Here is a 26342-nt window from a genome sequence, read left to right on the forward strand (position 1 = left end):
ATAGAGCCAATTTGCACAATATGTAATCTTTTCAGTTCTTTAGTACAGTCCAATGGTCTTCAGTAAGCAGCTCTAATCTCCTCAGGCTCAGGAAAGAAAAGCTATTTTCTAACTCTACTCCCCCTTAAAAAGCAGGGGATAAATGCCAGCCAGTATTTTGCATGTTAACTCTGCTAGCGTCAAATCTGGGATTCTGGCAAGCGGCTAGCTGCTGTTGGGTTTCCAGCCAAAACGAACCAGGGACCAGCGTAAGCAATATGCTGACACTGTGCAAGATAGAAACTGGCCGACATAGAAGATTTAGGTTTTAATAAATGGAGGTAGTTTTGAAATCAAAGATCAGGTTTAAAATTCCACTTTTCTTCCTAAAGCTCTGATTTAGTAGATCATCAGACAAGGAAACATACCTTTGCATTTGTTTGTTGTCTTATCCAAAATTGCCTTTGTGGAAACGATCTTCCCATATCTAAAAAAAGAAAAAAAAAAAGGTTATAACTGAGGAAACTTTATTAATATCTAAGTCCAGAGAACGCACACACTTATCAAACCTCTGCAAACTTTAACGTATAAAATGTTCTTTACTAGGGGACAGGAAATGAGAATTCAAAACTCAAGCTAAACTAAAAAGGAGGAATGGCTAGACCTCTCATTTGGCTCTTTGGATTATAGTTTGATACTTAGCTTTGAGAAATCAGGCACTTACCTGGTGATCTTGGGACCAAAGAAAGGGAATGTGAGCTTTAGGAAAAAGAGTCTCTCTACAAAAAGCAGTTTCTTCCAGTAACACTGTGTGTGTGTGTGTGTGTGTGAGGGAGTCGCTCAGTCGTGCCCGACTCTTTGCGACCCCAATGGACTGCAGCCCACCAGGCTCCTCTATTCATTAGCTTTTCCAGGCAAGGATACTGGAGTGGGTTGCCATTTCCTTCTCCAGGGGATCTCCCCAACCCAGGGATCGAATTTGGGTCTTCTACACTGCAGGCAGATTCTTACCGACTGAGCTACAAGGGAAGCCCTATAGTAACACTATGTCTGCGGTCAAATACAAAGCCAAAGGCAAGGCTACAGAATTGGTAAGGGAAAGAACTACGATGCAGATAGCCTTTATGAACTAATCGAGGAAAGGAAGCTCCCTGAATCACTTTATTCCTTTTGCTTTTGCAGGTGATTCTGGGTGGCTCTAGATCATTACAGAAGGGTGTGCTGGAATATGTATCTTTAACACGCTTGATGGGATATGTAAGTATTTTAAACGTAATATTTAAAACAGGTCTTTTTATCTAAGATTTTGGTGATTGTTTATAAATATATTTTAAAGACCTCTTTTAATGCCATAATAATAGTTACACAGTGTATTCACTAATGTATGTTTGGGCATGTGTGTGCAAGAAATAGGCAATAAAAAACAAAAATCAATGAACTAGGAATCAAGCATCAATTTATGAGGGTTTGTATGAAAAATGTGTTCAAATTCCTTCATGTACAACAGAAGCTGGGGAAAGAAGGGAAATAATTTACAATGTTAAAACTGAGTGCACTGCTATGGAAACAAGGGGGGACTCCCCTGATGGTCCAGTGCCTAAGACTCTGAGCTCCCAAAGCAGGAGGCCCTGGTTCAAACCCTGGTCAGGGAACTAGACCCTGCATGTCTCAACTAAGACCTGGTATAGAAAAATAATTTAAAATAAAAAAAAAAAAAAGAAAACAAAGAGGCAAGAGAGTTTAATATATTTACTACCCTATATCCTTTCACAGTGACCAGACTACAATACAAAGCACTGCTATCTATGTTTGTCTTCAAAAAACAGAGAAGACCTTTGAAAAATAGTTCTTAAAAATTACTGGGTCTATGGGAAATGCATCTAACATACTTCAGGTATCTGAGACTATTTCTACATTTATACACGGCAAATCCCCAAATTTAAATTTTCTATATATTTACTTTAAAATATATTTACTCCTTGGAAGGAAAGTTATGACCAACCTAGATAGCATATTAAAAAGCAGAGACATTACTTTGCCAACCAAGGTCCGTCTAGTCAAGGCTATGGTTTTTCCAGTGGTCATGTATGGATTTGAGAGTTGGACTGTGAAGAAAGCTGAGTGCTGAAGAATTGATGCTTTTGAACTGTGGTGTTGGAGAAGACTCTTGAGAGTCCCTTGGACTGCAAGGAGATCCAACCAGTCCATTCTAGAGGAGATCAGTTCTGGGTGTTCATTGGAAGGACTGATGCTGAAGCTGAAACTCCAATACTTTGGTCACCTCATGCAAAGAGTTGACTCACTGGAAAAGACTCTGATGCTGGGAGGGATTGGGGTGGGAGGAGAAGGGGACGACAGAGAATGAGATGGCTGGATGGCATCACCGACTCGATGGAGGTGATTTGAGTGAACTCCGGGAGTTGGTGATGGACAGGGAGGCCTGGCATGCTGTGATTCATGGGGTTGCAGAGTTGGACACGACTAAGCGACTGAACTGAACTGACTTTAAAAATTTTCACATTTTCTCTAATATTATTTTCCTGTGATTGCTGCTGAGGTCTAAAAAGACTTAAAAGTTTTAGGGAATGGAAGTATCTGTGCAGTACTTTAAAACATTTTCCATGTTGCAGGTTTCTATTTTATGCATTTGAACAAGCTGAAAGATACTTATCTAGAAGAAACAAAGAGTTCGGGCCACCACTCTCCCTCAGTTAATTTCACTCTGTGTAATCATGTAATGAAATGATTACTAACTGAGCATAAAGTAAAGATAATTTACGGTTTAAATGACAAATACATCCAAGAGGCATAAGGCTGCATAAACACCTTCAATTCCCTGTAAAGAGTCTGAGTATCTGCAACAACCTTAACAGAAGGTCATTAAGCTTACAATGTTTTTTTTTTTTCAAAAAAATCTGCAAACTAGAAAAAAGTAAGTGATTTAAAGACCACTTTTTAGCAACCATTTATCTACCAAAGTTATTGACACGCTTGATATTTATCAGAACTCTCTCCTTTGCACACGTTTTAGCTGAAACCGCTTTTAGACGGCATCCCTACCTCAGCCCTTTCCAACAGCAGGGAAGAAAACTGGTATGACTTCAATGTGGGATAAAGGTATTGGGAGTTACAGAGATTGAGGGACTTTGCGTGAGGTCACAGAGTTCAGGGTCTTTTGTAAACCAAATAGAAGGACATTTAGAGAAGGTCAGGGGCTGCTGGCCTTCTTTCTGGTTCTGCTCTCCACATTAATAATGCGGAAGAAGACAGGGAGAGAGGCAGGAGCGGGAAGCAGGAAGGAGAAGAGGCTCCTGGCAGCACTGAATCCAGAGACTCCATCCGCGCCACACTTTCGTCCAGTTTGGGTTCTACATCTGACATTACTCCTCACTTTCACACCTTGGCTTCCAGGACCCTCATTCGGGGGATCCCATCTCACCTTCCTGCGCTCTCTTTTAGTATTTTTTTTTTCTTCCTCATTCAGCTCCCTCCTCTCTCTCCTTAACCAAGTTCTTTCATCATATTTAATAATTAATTAGCCCTCCACCCTTCTCTTCCCTAGGAAATATATCCAATGCCATGGATTTAATAAACGAATCTTCTCAGATGAAGCCAATTTCTCCTTCCTGGGTTATTATTTTAATCTGACCCAAGTTTTAGCTTTTGTCTTCCTCTCTTTACTTAAACCTCTTAGTATCTTACTAAAATATAAAATACTTAAATATCTAGTTAAATCTTACTCACGTCCTCTATTTTCTAAGTTGTATGTCCCAAGAACCCTAGACAAATCTTTCCTTGTCTCCTCTTCATGTATCTTCTCATTCTATAGCACCATCAGATTCCCAATCTTCCATCAAGTTTGTGGTCCCTGAAGTGAAGTGAAGTCGCTCAGTTGTGTCCGACTCTTCGCGACCCCATGGACTGCAGCTTACAAGACTCCTCTGTCCATGGGATTTTCCAGGCAAGAATACTGGAGCGGGTTGCCATTTCCTTCTCCAGGGGATCTTCCTGACCCAGGGATCGAACCTGGGTCTCTCGCATTGCAGGCAGACACTTTACCGTCTGAGCCACAGGGAAGCTGGTGATGTCCCTGAGACATCATCAACTTGGCCATTCTTGAATCCAGTTGGTCATTAACTCTTTTAACAGGTGTAACTGAATATTAATTTGCCTTAAACATTACTTTGAACATGGTTCTCTCTGGGACTTCCCTGGTGGTCCAGTGGTTAAGACTTTTGTGTTCCCAATGCAGGAGGCACGGGTTCAATCCCTGGTGGGGAACTAATATCCCACATGCTGCACAGCATAGCAAATAAAAAAAAAGGGGTGGGAAGAGGTGAGAGTTGACCATGGTTCTCTCATCTCTCCATTGCCCCCTCCTACCAATCTCTGAATTTAAAGAACCTGTTGTAACACTAGATCTTTCCTGAAACCATCCCTAATCTCCTCAACCATTCAGTGGGCGATTTTATAAGAAACCAGAAAGGGAATTACATTTACTTTTACTTAGTTTCTACTAAAGTTCTAGGCATTTTCTGTGTATGACCTTATTTAACTTCACAACAATCTTAAGAGGTAGGTGCTATTATTCTCACTTTTGCAAATGGGAAAACAAAAGCTCACAGAAATTCTGGGTCTAAGATCTTGCCTAACACATCAAAACTGAAAAATAGTTACATTTAAGTTCTTACTGCAGTTTCTCTATGAAATGAGAAATGCGCCAAGGCTTCGGTAGTGACCGCCTCTATATGCAGATGTGAGCCTCGCCAGCCCCTCCCCCAGGAGACCGTTGCAGTCAGCCAGCCCCTGCTCCTTGGTAACCATGTGTGACCGAAAGGCTGAGATCAAGAATGCCGACATGTCGGAGGAGACGCAACAGGACTCGGCAGGGTGTGCTTCTCAGGCATTGGAGAAATACAATACAGAGAAGGACATTGTGGCCCATATCAGGAAGGAGTTCAACAAGTACAACCCCACCTGGCACTGCATCGTGGGGAGGGACTTCGGTAGTTATGTGACACGTGAAAGCAAACACTTCATCTACTTCTACTTGGGCCAAGTGGCAATTCTCCTGTTCAAATCTCATTAAAAGCATGGACTATGCCACACACCCGGTGATCCATCCAAAAACAAGGACTGCAGCCTAAATTCCAAATACCGGGGACTGAAGTCTTCAGCCTTGCCTAAGGGAACACCTCCACCTTTGAACCTTTACTGTGTTCTGTACAGGGCATTCTCTGTAATAGTTTGTGGTTTTAAAGCAATTAGCAAAACAGCTTATATTTGTTTTTATTTTCTATTCCACACCTCTCTGCCCCATGTTTTTTCTCTTCAAAATCCATTCCTTTAAAGAAATAAATATGTTGAAGAAAGTGTGCGCTAATTACCGTTTGTTCAAAGAATCTATTGAAGATGGCCTTAATAGGCCTAAATGGCCTTGATCTTGGGGAGGCTGGTGGGGGTGATTCCTTGAAGTTTCTGTGGGATGTAACAGACTAGCCTGTTCAGCACACTTGAGTTTCATTCTTGCCCATCCTGCTCTTGCTATGCATGGAAGAATACTACTCAGAAGTGCATGTTGAGAAATGCATGGCAGAGAAACTACTGGATTAAATCTTACTCCTAACCTGATAAATACACTACTTAAGTGCTCCTTTGGGATAACTGCCATAGAGTGTTCTGGGCCTTAGGCCTCAGAGATGATGAACTCCTTTAAGCTTTCTACGGTTGCAAAATGGAAATAAGCTGGCAAGAAAGTTGGGCTAATGAGAAATTTGTTGGGCTCTAACATTTCCCCTCCCCTGCCTTGGCCAAAGTACACTCTAAAGATTAAAGGTGGTCTTAAAGGGAAAAAGCTTTTGAGCAGCGGTCCTCCATGTGATTCTAATAAAGTCTGCAGGGATTCAAAAAAAAAAGAAATGATTTTGAGAAACAATATTTCTTTTCTACACTCAGAGTATGAAAGGTGAGGGGGAAAAAATGGAAGATCTCTTCTATTAAGGCATCAGAATAGATTTATTTTTCAAGCCAAAGCAAGTTTTCTGTTTGTTTTTAGACACAAGAAATAAACAGGTGGTTCATGGTTGAAGGAGGGATAGGAGTGTGTATAGGAGAAGAGATACGTCTAACATTTATCGGATTCACTTTCTATTGTGGTTTTCATCGTGATTTGTGGGTAAACACTGAAAGCCCATGACTTCCCAGAAAGTCAAGACAGTTTTCACTCAGTCCATGGTACTACTGCACACCAGCCTCTCTCCAGCACAGTGGTTCAGGAGGCTGCTTCTATGGAGTTACCACAGGTGGTGGTGGGGGCAGGGGTCTGAAGGGTTTTCCTTTCTTACAACATCCTTTCTGTGAGCTGTTCACTCAGTTATCCTTCTCAGAGCACAAGGGGCTCTCTCAAAAATCAGATCCCTGACCTGGAAACAGAATACTTTTGAATTGCTCAAGCCCTGGCGAAGTTTCCACTGTTTCCCCCATCTATTTGCCATGAAGTGATGGGACCAGATGCCATGATCTTAGTTTTCTGAATGTTGAGCTTCAAGCCAACCTTTTCACTCTCCTCTTTCACTTTCAAGAGGCTTTTGAGTTCCTCTTCACTTTCTGCCATAAGGGTGGTGTCATCTGCATATCTGAGGTTTTTGTTATTTCTCCCGGCAATCTTGATTCCAGCCAGTGCTTCTTCCAGCCCAGCGTTCCTCATGATGTACTCTGCAAGGAGATTCAACCAGTCCATTCTAAAGGAGATCAATCCTGGGTGTTCGTTGGAAGGACTGATGCTAAAGCTGAAACTCCAATACTTTGGCCACCTCATGCAAAGAGTTGACTCACTGGAAAAGACTCTGATGCTGGGAGGGATTGGGGGCAGGAGGAGAAGGGGACGACCGAGAATGAGATGGCTGGATGGCATCACCAACTCAATGGACATGAGTTTGAGTGAACTCCGGGAGTTGGTGATGGACAGGGAGGCCTGGCATGCTGTGATTCACGGGGTTGCAAAGAGTTGGACACGACTGAGTGACTGAACTGGCGAAGTTAGTTTCTCAGGGGCTGATGCAGTCATATGGTGGGGATGGAGTACAGAACAAGCACTTCTGATGAGAAAGGATCCAGAATATGGGGAAAGCCACCTGGCAAATGGCACTTCAATGAGCAGGAAAAGGGGCAGCAGGGTTCAGAGCGGTCACTATCCCTCTCTGATAGTCTTGTCTGTAGTTAAGATTTAATAATGTGAAGCAAGGGATGGAGTGAGTGGCTGGGGGACAAGTCATTACAGATGATTAACATTTAGCCTAATTCTATTGTTGATTAGCAGTGCCTGTAAGAGTAACAGATATCTGGGAGGGGGGTGGTGGGGAGGGAATTCATAAAGCAACCAGATTTCACCACCCCTGCTCCTATTTGCAACTTAATTTGTAAAACAAAACAGAACAAAAAATCTAGTAACAGGGACATATGATTTATTGGAGAAAACAGGCCTCCTAACTGGGTAGAATTCACACTCTAAGAACACCAAGGAGATGCATGCCCAAGAAAGCAAGCTGCAGAATTTTATGGGGGAAAATATGAAAACAAAGATTCTTTGGGTTTTGTCAGCTTCAAAGTAAGAAGACTCAGACTCACAGTCATAGCTACCCAGAATATAATATTCTGTACTAAGAGTAGATGATCCACCCCAGAGGAAACTGACAGTAAAAGGATAGAGAGTAATTAAGGGACATGACTACAGAGTACTGAAAATTTCAAAGGGAGAGGATAAATAAGTAAAAACTCAAATTCAAACCAATTGGCTGAAAAAACCTTTTGCTTAGAATCTACCTAAATTTCTTTCCTTTGCACCACAGCTTTTGTCGCATCTCCCCATTTCCATTTCTTCTTTATTTGGCTGTAATATAAAATCTACGTATATTTAGTTCACACTTAACTAAAATAAAGCTTGATTTTTCTCCTCTGTCTCCCATCACTTAGTCACTCATAAATTTTACCTTTTTGATAATTTACGATAATTACAAAAGAAATGCATATTTGTTGTAATTTGAAGACACGGAAAAGTAGATTAAAATACTAGAATCACCTACTGTCCTGGACACAAATGTGAAACAGATTGTTGAGTATCTTTACAGACTCTGTCCAATGTGCATGTACACGCATGTGTAACGTGGCATGTGAGTGCACACGCACGCATGCACACACATGTACACTCTCTCCCCTTCTAGAGAATCTGGACCTTTTGAACATTGCTGGTTACAAGCCAAGCCTCTGGAGAATGGAGTTTATTCCACCTACTACCAACAGATGGCGGTAAGGGTTGATGAGTTATTTTAATATTGGTCATCCCAGTTAGAGATTCATTTAAGACCCTATGGGGTCATTAGCAGTGCTTGTATTAATTTATTTTATAAACATTATCAAACCAAAAAAAAAAGCAGTAAGTATGTGAAAAAAAAAAACCTATAAGTGTACACATAATGTAAACAAAAACTGATTAAGTGTGAAAAAAGGTGGGATATTCCTCATGCATATAGGATGATCGCTTGTTTGAATTAATAAGTGAACTACCTCTGAAAGACAAAGAAACTTCCCACCCTGTGAGAGATATTGTGCCCATGCAAATGACAATAACCAGCAAGAAGGAGGGAGAGGGGGCTGAAATGAGAAAAAAACAAACTTCTGACCATGTGCTATGGAATTAGCATCCACACTGGAAAGTCTATGACCTAGTGAGTCAATTCAGGGGAATAACAGAAGTAACAGCTTACATTAATACAGCTTTTATTTTATGCCAAACACTGTTTTAAGTGATTTAGGTCAAATATTTTTAATCTTCCCAGAAATCCTTTGAGGAGGTGAAGTTTTATTACACTTTGTAGATGTGAAACTGAGTAGAGAGAGAATGGAACCAATTGAAGGTTACACTGGAAAAGGTCAGTCTTCATTCCAATCCCAAAGAAAGGCAATGCCAAAGAATGCTCAAACTACCGCACAATTGCACTCATCTCACGCTAGTAAAGTCATGCTCAAAATTCTCCAAGCCAGGCTTCAGCAATATGTGAACCGTGAACTTCCAGATGTTCAAGCTGGTTTTAGAAAAGGCAGAGGCACCAGAGATCAAATTGCCAACATCTGCTGGATCGTGAAGAAAGCAACAGAGTTACAGAAAAACATCTATTTCTGCTTTATTGACTATGCCAAAGCCTTTGACTATGCGGATCACAATAAACTGGGGGAAATTCTGAAAGAGATGGGAATACCAGACCATCTGACCTGTCTCTTGAGAAACCTGTATGCCGGTCAGGAAGCAACAGTTAGAACTGGACATGGAAAAACAGACTGGTTCCAAATAGGAAAAGGAGTACGTCAAGGTTGTATCTTGTCACTCTGCTTATTTAACTTATATGCAGAGTACATTATGAGAAACGCTGGGCTGGAAGAAGCACTGGCTGGAATCAAGATTGCCAGGAGAAATATCAATAACCTCAGATATGCAGATGACACCACCCTTATGGCAGAAAGTGAAGAGGAACTCAAAAGCCTCTTGATGAAAGTGAAGGAGGAGAGTGAAAAGGTTGGCTTAAAGCTCAACATTCAGAAAACTAAGATCATGGCATCTGGTCCCATCACTTCATGGGAAATAGATGGGGAAACAGTGGAAACAGTGTCAGACTTTATTTTTGGGGGCTCCAAAATCACTGCAGATGGTGACTGCAGCCATAAAATTAAGAGATGCTTACTCCTCGGAAGGAAAGTTATGACCAACCTAGATAGCATATTTAAAAGCAGAGACATTACTTTGCCAACCAAGGTCCGTCTAGTCAAGGCTATGGTTTTTCCAGTGGTCATGTATGGATGTGAGAGTTGGACTGTGAAGAAAGATGATCGCCAAAGAATTGATGATTTGAACTGTGGTGCTGGAGAAGACTATTGAGAGTCCCTTGGACTGCAAGGAGATCCAACCAGTCCATCTTAAAGGAGATCAGTCCTGGGTGTTCATTGGAAGGACTGATGCTGAAGCTGAAACTGCAATACTCTGGCCACCTCATGCGAAGAGTTGACTCACTGCTAAAGACCCTAATGCTGGGAAGGACTGGGGGCAGGAGAAGGGGACGACAGAGAATGAGATGGCTGGATGGCATCACCGACTCGATGGACATGAGTTTGAGTGAACTCCGGGAGCTGGTGATAGACAGGGAGGCCTGGTGTGCTGTGATTCATGGGGTCGCGGAGAGTCGGACATGACTGAGCGACTGAACTGAACTGAAGGTTACACAGCTGTGCTGTGCTTACTCGCTCATTCCTGTTCGACTCTTTGCGACATCATGGGCTGCAGCCAGCCAGGCTCCTCTGTCCACGGGGATTCTCCAGGCAAGAATACTGAAGCGGGTTGCCATGCCTTCCTCCAGGGGATCTTCCCAACACAGGGATCGAACCCAGATCTCCTACATTGCAGGCAGATTCTTTACCAGTTGAGCTACCAAGAAAGCTGGTAAGTAACGAAGAAGAGACACAGAAGTTTGTTTTGGTCAACCAGGTGGATAACTGCAGATACTTTACTTGCCAACTGCAGAATATTCCAGAGGTTCAAAGCAGTTTCCAGTGTTGAGTCTGCATAGCTCCAAGCAGATGGCATAAGGATGAGGGTGGACTCTATAACTGTTAAGTCTCTGAGACAAATACTGATAACATTCAGAAAGTTGTTACCTGACCTTCTGGGTAGACAACATTGTTCTATTTGGAATAAGAGGCCCAAGACAACAAATGTAACAGTCAGGAGGAGGTATGGCTGGCTTTAAAGCTTCAACAGAGTAACAGCATGTATCTGTTTGGTGGGAATGGATTTATCAACCAAGAGCCAGAACTTTCTTGTGACTGTGAACTTGTGAGAGAAAAGGGAAAAAAATCCACACATATATATGCACACAGAGGTGATACTGTATGTGCAGTTCTCTAACTCGCTTTTTTTTTTTTGCTTCTTTATCATTTCAGTGACTTCCCAGGAAAGGGGATTTCCTACAATTTGCTTTCAGTTCAGTTTAGTTCAGTCGCTCAGTCGTGTCCGACTCTGCGACCCCATGAATCACAGCACGCCAGACCTCCCTGTCCATCACCAACTCCTGGAGTTCACTCAAACTTATGTCCATCAAGTCGGTGATGCCATCCAGCCATCTCATCCTCTGTCGTCCCCTTCTCCTCCCGCCCCCAATCCCTCCTTCCCTTTCCAGTGAGTCAACTCTTCGCATGAGGTGGCATCAGTCCTTCTAATGAACACCCAGGACTGATCTCCTTTAGAAGGGACTGGTTGGATCTCCTTGCAGTCCAAGGGATTCTCAAGAGTCTTCTCCAAATTTTAAAATTAGGCAATCAATATCAGACAGGTATTTTAAGACTTTTAGCTTTTTGCCCTTGAAGATTTTCGCTGTCTGTATAAGACATCTAAGATACAAAAATGAAAGGTATAGAAAGATATCCCATTTGTAACTCCCGTCATTTTGGCTTGATTCCTTAATGTTCGGCCACGGCCCCTTTCACTTGTGCTGTGTGTCTGGGTGTGCTTTGTGAATACCTGTTTCTGTGTATAGGACAGAAGAGGAAGGCACATCTGATGTGGCTGGAATGGCAGCCAGGGTCTGAAGGTGGAAAATATTTGGCAGGAAAAGCTGCTGCAGTCCTAAAGGTCAAAGGCAAACCTGGTCCCGAAGCTGAATGAAACACATGAAAGACAATTACAGTCCAGAAGGAGGTCAGACTAAGAAATCAAGCCACACATATTTACAGCATGTCTCCAGTAGGCCCTTCACCATCTAAGGCCTATGAAAAATATGTAAGATGCCATTCCTGTCATCAAGGGGAACAGTTTTGGGGAGAGAGAATGTAATGGATTTTTTAATATTAAAAAAATAAGAATGTTGTGATCTCTTATGATGAAAGCTAAATAAAGGAGCATAAACAGGATGAAGGTCAAGTTCAGCAAAAAAGACTTTGGGGAAAACAAATTCAGGTAGGCCATGGAAGACAATAAACAGAGGAATCTGTCTAATGCAAGCTGCGTGAGGAGTAAGAGAACAAGTTTAAAAAGGTCCGATAGGGCCTTGGGTTCTAGGAAAAGGAGTCAGGGAACAGAATGTGGCTGGAGGTTTTGCATCTGTGGAATGATATGATGAAAGCAGGATTTTGGTAAGATTAATAAAAATCTTACAGCTAGAATTAGCAGAGAGAAATGTTACATTTTTGTTTTAGTATTACTCTTTTTTTTTTTTTTTGGCTCTTTGTACTCAGGCAATAACATTCAAGTTCAAAAAGTTATCATGGAGGGCTCAGGAGAGCTAGGAGATGAATGGCAAGGTTCTAAAGGACAGGAAAGCTTTAAGACAGAGGACTTCTTTTAACTAGCCTTAAATGCTTTAACTTAACATCTGAGAAAAATAGCCTATGGTATCTGTGTTACAGAAAGCCAGTGGGTTTGCCTCTGTGAACAAAGAGGAGATGGAGAAAAGGAATCACCATGGTCTTCTTTTCTGAACTATCCTGGAAAGGACAGTAAATTCTGGCTCCAGTTCCAGACCTGGAGCCTGTAGATTAATGTAGCAGAAGCAAACACCATCCTCGAGTGGTCCAACCCTCAGCTAGACGAGCTGTTTTACAACGTATGAGTTGATGCGGAATAAACTACAGAAGCTTGGGGACAAAGCATCACATTTTTCAAGAGAAAATATATCTACATTTCTAGTTTTTCATAACACTGAAATTTTAAGATGAACACATCGTTTCAGAATACAAATAAAATTAGTAATTTACACCCAGATTTGGGATGAATAACTTATGACTAAACACGGAACCACTCCTGCTACCCTGCCTTCTCAACACTGATGCTGGCACAGCTAAACCATTATAAATGCTACACAAAAGCAACAATTGATGCTGTTTACTGCATGTATGGCTCAAACTAAATAATTCATATAGAATGAATATTAAAAACCACCTCATTAGAAATGGCTAAGATGCACTTTTTGCCATATTCTGTGAAAAACTTCTACCTCTCTTCTAAATAACAAGCACACTATAAAGCATTTGATTTATTACACAGCTTTGCTATTAGAGCTTAGTATCCAGTCTATTATGATCTGCAATCAAGGTAAAGTAGCTTTACTATTTTATGTTTTTTTAAGAGAACACAGCACACAAAGCATCACTGACCCTATCTTATGACAATATTTTAGCCACAAGTCACTGTACTGAAGCACCTATGCAAGCGGTCACAGATGGCCAGGCCCAAATTAGTGTGCCCAAGTACTAATATGTCAGAGGAAAATAATACTTGCTGAGAATGGAACCCAGAAATTTGCAAGTAAAATGTAGACAGTCTATCATAAAAATGAGTCCCCCAAAGTCTCAACACACTGATTAATGTTTAACATTTAAAACAAAGGCAATTTAATTACATAAAATTGTGTTTTATTTCTGAGTTGAATTTATAAACTGACAATGATATAGCATTTAAGAAATCTTCTTCCTCTCCCACCAAAATCTGTGATGTATTTCCTTTGCTCTGACAATCTCACCCTTGTGTTGATACAGTCCTTCAGCATATGAGAAGGAAGACAGTGTTGCACTGGGAAGCAGATGGAGCTGTTGGGAGAGAGAGACCTGTCTTCAAGTGCGCCTTCGGCTGATAACCAGCTCTGTGACTTGGGTGTGCGGGTCTGGCCTCAGCATCCCCATTTGTATCATTTCTACCACCAAGGATGTGGGAACATCTCCTTCACGGCAGTGTTACTGGAGGGTCAGCACAGTGCTGGCCCATGACAGATGCTTGGTAACAAATAAATGTTAACCTTTTCTTCCACCCCTCCTGGAATGACTTGTAATAAGGGCACTTTAATTCCTACCACCGGAGATCACTAAACTCCCCTCCTCACCTTCATAATGATGTGGTTTTTAAGACACAGAACGCTGAGAAATGTAGACTCACCGTTTTTTATCATTATTTTTCAGTTCAGATCTTTGCATAATGAAACCCTCTCAATATACATTGCTTGAATGAATAAAACACAAACATGCAATATACATTTTTTCCCTTAAAGTGTCTGGTATGGAGAATTGAGGGACACTGGCAGCCACAGCACAGAAATACTACATTCTGCCTTGAACATGGCCTTGTATCTTATCCCAATTAGCTTATAAAAACAAATGAGGGAAGCAAGGTAATTTAGGAGCTTAATATGGAATTAAAAATTGCTACTAAAAGGAAATCTACAAAGGTTGTTGGCAGGGGAACACAAAAAACTGAGAAGAGTTCTGGTTCCTAGATTGTTTTGCAAAGTCAAAACTAGAAAGCTTTTACACACAGCAAGAGTATCAGAAGTCTGTAAAACAGAATGCATTAAACTTCAACACTCAAACCATAAATGGCTGCTTCATTCAAAACAAGAAGAGCGTGACAGAGAGTAAAAGTAAACATGCTCTCGAAAGTAAAACAGAGAGTTATCTGAAACTGCTAAAACAGTGTGTGCAAATTACCTGGAAATTTCTCTTGATTCTGGTATCAACTAAAAAAGGACAGGGTCAAATTGGACATTTCCTAGACTGAACCCTAATGTTGGCTTTGATCCAGCACACGGCACCAGTGTATTGATTTCCAAATGCCATGAGGCCATCTTTTTTTAAAGTAATAAATCCTGACTGCCCCACAACCTTGAAAAGCTCGTTTAAAGAACAGACTGAGAAGGAAAATGGTATCTATTTTACTCACTTCAGTTCTAAGAAATCTGAGGATATAATATAAATGTTATCATTAGTTAAAAAAAAAAAAAAGATACACTTGAGTTGGATAGGCAAGGGAATAGCCTGCCAGCACAGTTGATGTTTCTAAACTTAGATATTTCGTTCGACGTGACAGTGGTCACGTCTCTTAAGAGCAACTCTGATGGAAAAGGATAAACAGGGCTCGCACGTGGGTTTCCCACTGGTTTGTTTCTGAAAAAGACTGTCCTTGGACACTGCAAATAAATATAAGCAATCATTCCAAAGACAGAATAGTATGCCTCTAAAACTTAAGAACATTACAGAGGAATTACCTTTATGCAAAAGAATGTATGACACCACCCTTATAGCAGAAAGTGAAGAAGAACTAAAGAGCCTCTTGATGAAAGTGAAGGAGGAGAGTGAAAAGGTTGGCTTAAAGCTCAACATTCAGAAAACTAAGATCATGGCATCTGGTCCCATCACTTCATGGCAAATAGATGGGGAAACAGTGGAAACAGTGGCTGACTTTATTTTCTGGGGCTCCAAAATCACTGCAGTTGGTGACTGCAGCCATGAAATTAAAAGACGCTTACTCCTTGGAAGGAAAATTATGACCAACCTAGACAGCATGTTAAAAAGCAGAGACATTACTTTGTTAACAAAGGTCCGTCTAGTCAAGCCTATGGTTTTTCCAATAGTCATGTATGGATGTGAGAGTTGGACTATAAAGAAGGCTGAGCGCCGAAGAATTAATGCTTTTGAACTGTGGTGTTGGAGAAGACTCTTGAGAGTCCCTTGGACTGCAAGGAGATCCAACCAGTCCATCCTAAAGGAAATCAGTCTTGGGTGTTCATTGGAAGGACTGATGCTGAAGCTGAAATTCCAATCCTTTGGCCACCTAATGTGAAGGGCTGACTCATTTGGAAAGACTTTGATGCTGCAAAAGATTGAGGGCAGGAGGAGAAGGGGATGACAGAGGATGAGATGGCTTGGTGGCATCACCGACTCAATGGACATGGGTTTGGGTAAACTCTGGGAGTTGGTGATGGACAGGGAGGCCTGGTGTGCTGCAGTCCATGTGGTTGCAAAGAGTTGGACATGACTGAGTGACTGAACTGAACTAAACTGAACTGAAAAGAATGGAACCAAAGAGAGCCAGCCAAATGCTGTAAGTTACTTTAGTATCAGTTTCACAAAATTACCATGTTTCAAATGAAGGTAACATGCCTCACTCTCAAGAGAGCTTAAAGTTACTGCATTTTCCAGAAATAAGGGGGCTGTGAATGAAGTGGTGGTGGTTTAGTTGCTAACTTGTATCCAACTCCTGGGACCCCATGGACAGCTGCTGGACTGGCTCCTCTGTTCACGGATTTCCCAGGCTGGGTCTAAAAGTGCTTCTTGTTTACAGGACACCATCAGCAATGATTTCCTAATCTTGGTTGTTTTGAGGAAACCTGCGTAATAGGAGAGGTGGTAATGGAAAGGAAAAATATCATTCTGATTCTTTAAAAGAACAGAAAACTAGATTCTAGAAGCAAAAGGCAGGTAAGGCTAATGCTGATCTGAAGCGAAATTCCAGAATGGACTGATGAACTAGAAGGTTAGCAAGACTGAAGAGAACAGGCATCAGTAAATTCCTTCAGAGCAACTCAGGAATATTAAAGTTTGCTCTTTCTACTCTGGGGGTGGGTGAAGACGGTCAGGGTTGCTTGGAAATACTACAATGTATAGTTTGACTTGAGCTAAACAGAAATCATTATTTGCTCAGGGATTACAGGAGTATATCTGGGAAGAGGAAGTATGGTTTGGGTGAGTGGGTAACTAGCTAAACAAGTGACTGAGCTAGTCTGATGGCCAGGGTCACAGTCAGCACGGAGGAACCATCCAGTGATGAGCCACGAGGCTCTGTTCTTGGCCAGCATGTATCCAACATTTAAAAATGCTATAAAGTCGGTCACTGATAGTATATTTATTAAATATATAAACATCCCAAAGCTGGGGGTGGTAGTGAAAGTAAGATGTCAGAATGATTTCAACAGGCTAGAATGAATTTTTGGCCAAAGCCAACACTGTAATATTTAATAGGGAAAAGTAAGTCTTAATATAAGTTCCAAGGTGGGGGGTGGTGGGGTGGTGAAGGTCAACTGTATAAATTTAGGGAAAGCCTTGGCTTACTCATATGAAAATACCTGGATTTTTTGATTAGGAACAAATTCAAGTTCTCTGAATGAGACAGATTTAGGTTGTACTGAGGAAAATATATGATCCTGACCACAGAAAGAAATTATGCTTTTGGGCCTCTTTGATCAACATTCCCTGACACCCACCACTATGGGTTGAATTGTGTCCCACCCCATCTCCACCCCCCAAAAAAACTACATCCAAGTGCTAAGCTCCAGTACCTGTGCATGTGATTTGGAATAGAGTCTTTGGCGATATAATCAAATTAAGATAAGGTCATTAGGGTAGGCCTGCATCCAATGTGACAGGTGTCCTTGTAAGAGGGCAGTCTGGACTCAGACAGAGACACAGGGAGAATGCCATGTGATGATGAGACAGAGCTTGGGGGTGAGGGGGTGGATACAGCTGGAAGCCAGAACACTCAAGACTGCCAGCATGCCACCGTGGGCTGAAGAGGCAGGGAAGGATTCCCCCAAAATTTTCAAAGAGAACGTGGTTCTGTTGACACCTAAGTTTGGATTTCGAGCCCTCAGAGCCGTGAAATAATATTTTAAGCTATCCAGTTTATGGTCCCTGTAACAACAGCCTTAGAAATCTCAAACAGCTCCAGATTACCTGAGGATCCTATATATGCCCTGCACCTGCCCTGCTCCATCTTCACTTCCTGACATTTAAGATGTCACTTCACCTGGGAGGGTCAGTATCTTTCTGCAGTCTCGGTGGAAAGCTTGTCTCCTGCAGCAGCAAGCCTTCTCTGGCCTTCCCTGAGCAAGCTAAGTGCTGCCTCTGCAACTGCCTGTGGCAGTGTGTCCCCACCACCTCCTGGAGCAGCTGGCATCACCTCCACGTCTGCATCCCCATTAGACGTGTGCCCCTGGATCACTGCCCCTCTGTATACCAGGCCCCAGCATAGTGCCTGACAGTGATCAACAGTCATACTCAGGAGAAAGGAGTAGGGAGTAACGGAACAACGACAGCCTTTCACAGAGTGCTTTCTATATGAAACATGTTTGTTCTAAACATCTCCTTTTACTTAGTCTGAGCTCCTCTGGGGGAAAGTGGGCACGGTAGACAAAGGTCTAGAAATCACATCCTACGAGGAGGAAATGGCTGACAGCTGTGCAGATGCTCACCTGGAAAAGAAAAAAACTATAAAGAAGTCCTGTCTAAAAACCATCTTAAGAGAGCTTGCCACCATGAGCAGCGTTCAAGCAGGGCTGGGTCAGAGATGCAGCTGTAGATGCGGATTTCACAAAAACCAGCCCAGGGAGAGATGATCGTCAAGTGGCAAACAGAAAAACAAAGTGCAGGGAATTTTTCGAGGAGTTAAATTTAATCTAAAATTATGAGCTTCTCACACTTCTGGCACTAAACAAGTGTGATTCTTTGTGACCCCATGGACTGCAGCTCGCCAGGCTCCTCTGTCCCTGGATTTTCCAGGCAAGAATTCTGGAGTGGGTTGCCATTCCCTTTTCCAGGAGATCTTCCTGACCCAGGGATCAAACTTTTGTCTCTTTCATCTCTTGCATTGGCAGGCAGGTTCTTTACCAGCTGAGCCACCAGGGAAGCCCTATTAAACAAGTAGTGGTATTAAAATAAATAACTAAATAAAATACTTCGGGTACTTTTATGAAATAGTGACAAAAGATGGTGGTTGTTTTAGCTTGTGTCTTCCTGACAAAATAAAAATTTAACAAATATTAATAAGTATTTATAACCAGTGTCTCCAGCATTACAGGAAGATATTTTTATCATCTGAGCCACCAGGAGAAGCTTATCTAGTGTATTGGTTCTTAAATCCCCAAATCTGGGAAGCCACTAAAATACGGTGGGTTGGTGAGTGGGAAGTTGGCATTCCTGCTTTGAAAAGGAGACTGGCCTGGGTGATCAATCAGATTAATGTTGGTAAGGATAATGGTTACATGCACAGAATCATTCGGGTCAAGAATAAAGGCAAAAATATCTTTCAAAAAACAATACCACACACTGTTCCATTTATTTTAATTTCAAATTATAAACTGAGACAAAAACAGCTCAATAAAATCCTGTAAAACTGCACATGAATAGACCACACTCCCTCCCACCCCCCAAAAAATACACACAAGAAAAAAGAACAGGGAGAAGGCTCTGATCAGCTCTCTTCTCTCTGGTTTTCTCTCGGATTTGGCTGATGCGGGCGTGGTGATGACCACTGCTTACAGCAAAAGTATAAGTCTCCTTACACTTTCGGAGACTCTCCTGCTGAGGAGAACACACAGCCTTCAGCTCCCCTGACTTCCTGCTTCATTTGGGGCTTACTTCAATCAGCATTGGGCTTCCCTTGTAGCTTAGTGGGTAAAGAATCTGCCTGCAGTGCAGGAGACCCAGGTTCGATCCCTGGGTTGGGAAGATCCACTGGAGAAGGAAATGGCAACCCACTCCAGTGTCCTTGCCTGGAAAATCTCATGGACAGAGGAGCCTGGTGGGCTGTAGTCCATGAGCTTGCAAAGAGTCAGGCACAACTGAGCGACTAACACTTACTTACTTACTTCAATCAGCTTTGTATGCTTAAATGGTCAAGGTAAAATGGGTCCTGAAAACACAAATGCAGCGTTCTACAGATCATTACAAAGGTCTCATACAACCTGCAAGGGATCCTCAAAAGGAAGCCGAAATCCCAGTGATACTAGAGAATCACCAAAGACATGGTGTTACAGGAAGTCACCAGGAAGTTTATCACCTAACACAGTTTTACACACATCCACATGCACATACACAGAGTTCTTTCTAAGTGTGAAGCTTTTTATATTTTAAAGAGTAAGTGTAACACCTCTGGCATTAATGTGAGATGCAAATATAAGGCCACCCAGATAGAGGTGAACTCACTCTTCCCGGACCCCATCCCAGACACCCCTGGACGGTGATGGGGTGGGAAGGCCAGGTGGGCTTTCTTTGAGCTTGAGCTGAGAGTGAAACTAGGGAACATGTGCGACTATGGCAGAGGTTAGGGATGTGACATGATCATCTTGCCTGTGCTGATTTGACAAATACACATTGCATATAATCTATATTATGATCCTAATGATATAAACTCCCACTCACTTACAAGGAACATGGTAGCTGTTTTAAAACATAGAAAAGACAAAGCCCTAAGTAAATATTAAGTACCCTTTCCCACTACTTAACTGTTCAAAGCTCAGCTTATCAAAATATTTGTTTTTCTTTCACCTGGGTTGACCCCCACCAGGCCAGCGCCAGTTCCAAACTGTATTCTGAGGAAGGTGATAATTGCCCCCTTAACACCCAGGCCTACCCCAGGCTCACTAATTGCTCCAAGCTCCTACTTGGGGATCAGAAAGAAAGCATGGGATGGCTTGAAGCGGCAGCTCTCTTTCTAGAACTGACTCCAGACCCTTCCCAAACCACACACCTCATCTACAAAGGTGATGGGATACAGAGCATGTGAAGTCATGGATGCCTGGTGGACAGGAACAAGCACTTTTAGGTCCAGTAAAGAAAAGTTTCCTTCTAGTGCCTGGACATAAAACACGAAAGATAATCAGAAGAATCAGAGAGAAGATGCCATGGAAATTCAGGAGGCAATGACAAGCCAGGGTCTCTAAAACGGACACATGAAACCATGCAACTCAAGCACGAACCCTGAATGGTGAACCTCAAAGTACAGAGAGACAGAAAGTGTGGTCAGCTGTATAGCACAGGGGCAGCTCAGTGCTCTGTGATGACCTCGAAGAGTGGTATGGAGGCTCAAGAGGGAGGGGCTGTATGTGTACTTATAGCTGATTCACGCTGTTATACAGCAGAAACCAACATGACATCGTAAGGTATATCCTACAGTTAAAAAGTTACCATATAAAAAAAAAAGTGGTAATTTTAAGCAGATGAAAACTTGAGGGGTATAGTACCTTTTCTGGTATCATGTGTAATGAGATCTCCACATCTGTAAATTCACTTTGGCAATGATGATCATTTTGTAGGCTTACTTCTAAAAATATTTTTATCCTGTCCAAGGAGGAATCCTCCATTACTACTCACAAGCATTTACCTACAGTACCTAAAGATTTGCATTTCTCTGACACATTACACAAGGAGATTTTGCAGAAAAGATGTACAAAGGTACTTCAGGTCCTCAAAAAAATATCATTGAGTAAACAATGAGATAATGAATGGGGAATTTCTATTTCTTTTTAAAATTTTTAATTGGCAGGTAACTGTTCTATAATGTTGTGTTAGTTTCTGTCATATATCAACATGAATCAGCCATAGGAATTTGTATTTCTGATAAGTAGCGAGGAAGTTAAGAAAAGAACCAGGAGAGAAGCTATGACAAGTGCCTGATTTCCAGGATTTCCTTGATTTCAAACTTTTTAAAGAATTGTCACATTTGACATTTTCTAAGGGCTTTCACCCAAGCCTCATGACAACCCAGCAAGGGAGATCAGTCCTGTACTGCAGAGGAAGGAAACTGAGATTGAGGGGAAAGTGACTCATCTTTCCAGGGCACGCCTATACAAAAGAATCAGAAAAGGAAACCAGGCTCTTTGGTAGATACTTGGTTAAAGTGAATCTGAGTCAGGCTCCTGTAGCTCACTGAGTAGCAACTTCCAGTGAAAAAAGTGTGTTAAGGAAACTTGTTGGCTAAAGTGGGAAGAGATCATTGCTAAAGAAAGCCAAGAATGGACCTGAGCCATGAAGAGTATAGGGTCAGGGAAATAACAGCACAATCTTCTTTTAGGGAAATAAAAACATTTAAATCCAAAATTCATCTTTTTTAGTCACCTTTCCAGGATAAGTTTAAGGCCCAAGTTAAAAATTTAGGCAAATAAAAGCAGACTGGAGATAGATGGTTTGGGAGAAAAACAACTTCAAAAATTAGTCTTTCAACCAAATGACATAGCTGTAATGTATATCGAAAACAAAAAGATATTATCTCAGAGAACAAGGCCACATCCCTTCAGCTAATCAGGTAACAAAAGCAAAATAATGAAGACTAAATTCTATCTTAATTCCCCATGCAGGAGAAAGAGGAAGAAACGTCTCAAAGAATATGACTCACACACCTAAGCTCAGCAAAGAAAAATAAACGCTTTCTGGAGAAATGGCATGTGACCGATCCACCACCCACAAAGGGGAGGGGAGAATGTATAGGATGGTATTTGGGGGAGGGGGTGTGAAATACTTTTTCATTTGATATTATCAAACTAATCAACCAAGTGAAAAAAAAACCAAAACCAACAAAGGCACATAAGGCTGTGTAGTCCTGTCAAGCTTTACAGAGAATACAAAGTAGCAGGGAGAAAGAAGGCAGCCCAGATGTCTAGAAGCATCCCATTCATCAAGTGGCTGAGGCTCTCTTACAGTTACAACCACGCAGCAAACCTGAGACGTGACAATTATAGGACAGCAACCTCCTAGGGAACTGCTCCAATTGTTGTGTGTGAAAAACGGTAACGTGCCGGAGACAACAGTGACGATCAATTTCTAGACATAAACCAGTTCTACACAGCTGGCAAATGAAAAGAAGGAAAGCGAAAGTTGTGTGTGTTCAGGGCTCCTTTTCATTTGTTCTCCTCAAGTACATAAGGCACAGGATGGATTTTCCTAAACTCCTGGCTAATTGGACTTGCAATCCTGATGCAACCGTATCCCAGGCAGCCAGGCCAATTAGAAACTTCCCAGGCAAAAAGGACACTTTCCCCAGGATCTTCATTATGAACTTGGACAGCTACACGGGATGCTAACTGCTCTTGGCGTCCTTTCATTTCCAGGGCACGTCAGTGGGCTGACTCACCCTACCAGGTAGTCCATGCCAGGTTAAATTATTTATTTCTTAGGGTCTTCATGCTGGCATAAAGTCTGAAAAATATAATTTGCAATGGTCACCCAGTCTGATATATTTCTGCAGAGACTACAAATTAATTCAAACCTTTATCCAAAGCGGGTCAGGATACGCTGTCCTTTCTCATTCTTTCTGTTACTTTACACTGAGCAGCTCATGTCAGAGTGTAAACAGTTGTTTTCCCTTTTCTAATAGAGATGACACACACCCCCCGTCACAACAACCACAAAAATCCCCAGGATGGAGAGAAAATTGGCCAAAGAGGCATCTACTCTGCTAAGAGCAAAAAGGTCCTGTTGGGAGGGCAATGTGAAGCAAAGGCTGCAAACCATTTCTCCTGAGGAAACTATTAAGATCATGTACAAAATTCTGTGACAAAGAGTCTGCAGAATGACTGTAAATAATCTAAATACTAAGTAAACTGCACAACACCCATGGGATGAAAAATATGATATATTTTTATATATATCATATTTGTCCTTGTTATAGAGACAGTTCCTGCCTGTGGGACAGAGGCAACAAAATCCGGTATTTTGTGGAATACAGACAGTGAAGACACATCTCCCCACCTTTTCTCCTGAAATGCCTAGACTAGCACTGTCCAATATAAATATGTGGAAAGCAGACCGCAAATGTGACCCATATATTTCATTTTAAATTTGTAGTAATCACATTAAAAGGTAAAAAGAAATATGAAATTAATTTTTAATATTTTCTTTGATTCCATATGTCCAAAATATCATCAATCCAGTATATAATCAATACATTTTTTCTCCTAAGTCGTATCTGAGATCCCACGTGCATTTTATACTTCAGCACATCTCGTGTGGATTGGGCATGTTTCAAGCACTCAAGAGCCACATATGGTTGCTTCATGCTGTTTGTGCAGACCAAGATGTTCAAGGGCTGCCGTGTGTTCCACAGTTTACGATTTTCCTTGCCATGGGAAATAGTATCCTGGCATTATTTAAATCATGGTGACAGCAGTTGGCAGGTACTAGTTCAGACTGCTTGTGGAAATTGCTTTAGAGTGAACACAAAAGAGAGCAATCACCCAACTTTTGCACTTCTGACATTATTTTTCTAACCCGGGCTATATGGGAGATAATAAGCATTTACCTTCTGGGGTTAACCTTTGAGAATATCTGAACCACAAGGTATACTTGAAAGGTCCTGACAGAACTGTCTTTTTGACTTACATGGTACGATTTTGTGGTTTCTCTCACCGTATGAATTAAGTCCTGTGGCACATATACAGCAGAACGTTCTACAATTATTCCTGTATCACCCCCAATTCTTGGGGGCTTTAATTATGTACTCTGAGGGGAATGGAAAACATATGACAAGACCACGTGTCAGAATGGTACATTTGTTCGATGAGCCTCTTTTTAAGAAAAAAATCTGTGGGGGTAACTACATATTTATTGACTGTTTGAAAACAAGGAACTGCCTAAATCTGAAGTCAGTCTGCCGTACTTGTCTCAGGTTCACGTTTAGCCATTTGCTACTATATGGTTAGGGGCGCCACCAGGGCAACTGCCAGCCTTTAAGGAAACTTTCTTGCAAAATGAAAAAGAATTCCTCCATGGTAGGAAGAAATCCCTCAGGCACAGGACATGTGTCTGACTTTGAGAGGGATTTCAGTCCCCTATCCATGCTAACCAGGCATTTCTTATGCAGATGACAGTGTCCCCAATTTTATGGGGGTCCTGGGAACAATTTCCAAGCTGGCACACAATAGCAGACATGGTAGCAAGCCCTGGAGACATAGCAATGAGCTAAGTGTATAGGTTATATATTCCCTTCAGGAGCATCAGTACCAAAAACGCCATCCTTCTTAAATGCTGAAGAATGGTGACAGCCCTCCTTACAGACAGGTGAGGCAGAAAATACAGAGAAATCCAGGTAATCAAAAATTGAAACTGTTATTATACATATAAAACTTGGAAATTAAAGTTTTCAAGGTTAAAGCAGTTCTTAATGTGAAGAAATACATGGTAACTTTAATAAAAATATTTACCATAAATCTTTATAAGGTACATAATAAACAATTCTGAGAGAATGTTATGTCCATAAGGCACAGATACTAGGGTGAATACAAAAGAATATCCAATAACTACTCCATACTTAGAAAAGGGAAGGCAAGGGAAAGAACCAAAGAAACCATATTTGTTCCATACCCTACTTGTGCCTGAGCTTCCCTGGTGGCTCAGAGGTTAAAGCGTCCGCCTGCAATGCGGGAGACCCGGGTTCGATCCCTGGGTCGGGAAGATCCCCTGGAGAAGGAAATGGCAACCCACTCCAGTATTCTTGCCTGGAGAATCCCATGGACGGAGAAGACTGGTGCTACAGTCCACGGGTCGCAAAGAGTCGGACACGACTGAGCGACTTAACTTTCACTTTTTCTTTCTACTTGTGCCAAGCCCTGGGGGGAGAACTTTCGGATGTTATCTTACTTAATTCCCTAATGCCTGAGACACTGAGGCCAGAGTGAAGACCAACTTGCCGAGGATCATCCAGCTATTACACAGGAAACCAGGACTGAACGAGGTCTGCCTGTGCCCTCAGCGCAAGGGGAGGACCTGTTATAGAAAATGCAAAGAGGCCAGCTATACAGACTTGGGAGGAAAACTCTGTGTTACATTATCTAAGTGGGTAATCGTCTTTCTCCTTTTTCCTTTACCAGTTACACATCTCACTGTAGTCTACTGAAATAAGTTTATTTTCATTATGAATAACATTACAATCGGAGTACAAATTCTAAATTGATAACCAAGTTATCTTAGTAATATTCAACATAAAATTCCAGGAAGGCAAATTATTTTGAGCCTCTGAAGTTTATGGTAACAATGATTTTGTTACCCATTGTTTTTTATGTGTTTTTGATGTAGTTGGAAACAAACAGACGTCAAAGCTATGCTGATGCTCTAAAATTATTTGCGGTGATTTAGAAGTTCTGGGAAGAGTATCTGTAAATTAATTTTCCCCACAGTGCCAAGAAATGAAACACAAGGGTGTTTTATTACATACTGTGGACTGTCCTAAAATAAAGTTCTTAGTAAAGTGTCCAAAATAGCAAAATGAATATATGCATGTGGTCAGTGTGTGCACAGATCTTTATACATAGGTGTGTGTCTGTGTGTGATGCAATTTAAAATGTGTTTGCATGTTTCTGTGTGTGAAATAGCCTTTGTGACTGAAGTAAACTGTAATAAGGAGTACTTTGAAAAAGTTAGATTAGTTCTTGCTGTGTGTGTGCTAAGTCACTTCGGTCATGTCTGACTCTTTGCGACCCTATGGACCTTCACCTACCTGGCTTCTCTGTCCACGGGTTTTTCCAGGCAAGAATACTGGAGTGGGTTGCCGTGCCCTCCTCCAGGGGATCTTCCCAACACAGGCATCAAACCCGAGCCTCTTATATCAACCTGCATTGGCAGGTGGGTTGGGTTCTTTACCACTAGCGCCATCTGGGAAGCCCAGGTTAGTTCTTAGTTCATAGGTATTTTCTTACAACACAGGAATACATTTAAAGGTATTTGTCTTATCCTTGGATTGGTGAAGCTTGGACCATTAGCGCTCATATACTGTTCACAACACTATTTGG

At 41.7% G+C, this 26342-nt stretch overlaps 1 protein-coding gene and 1 pseudogene across 6 annotated transcripts in view; one reads left to right on the forward strand and one right to left on the reverse strand.

The window, feature by feature from the left end:
• The window catches only part of RBMS1 (RNA binding motif single stranded interacting protein 1), a 228911-nt gene that overhangs the window by 41997 nt on the left and 160572 nt on the right, over positions 1-26342 (reverse strand). For all 6 annotated transcript variants that reach the window (XM_055397889.2, XM_055397887.2, XM_055397892.2 and 3 more), the window contains exon 3: positions 408-466. In XM_055397889.2, coding sequence (XP_055253864.1) covers positions 408-466 — 59 coding nt within the window. The remainder of the gene's footprint in view (positions 1-407; positions 467-26342) is intronic.
• Positions 4695-5068, forward strand: LOC148778576 (dynein light chain 1, cytoplasmic pseudogene; annotated as a pseudogene).

The sequence above is a fragment of the Moschus berezovskii genome, chromosome 2 (assembly GCF_049115385.1).
Source record: "Moschus berezovskii isolate FMDL1 chromosome 2, NW_MosBer_1.0, whole genome shotgun sequence".
Classification (NCBI taxonomy): Eukaryota; Metazoa; Chordata; class Mammalia; order Artiodactyla; family Moschidae; genus Moschus; species Moschus berezovskii.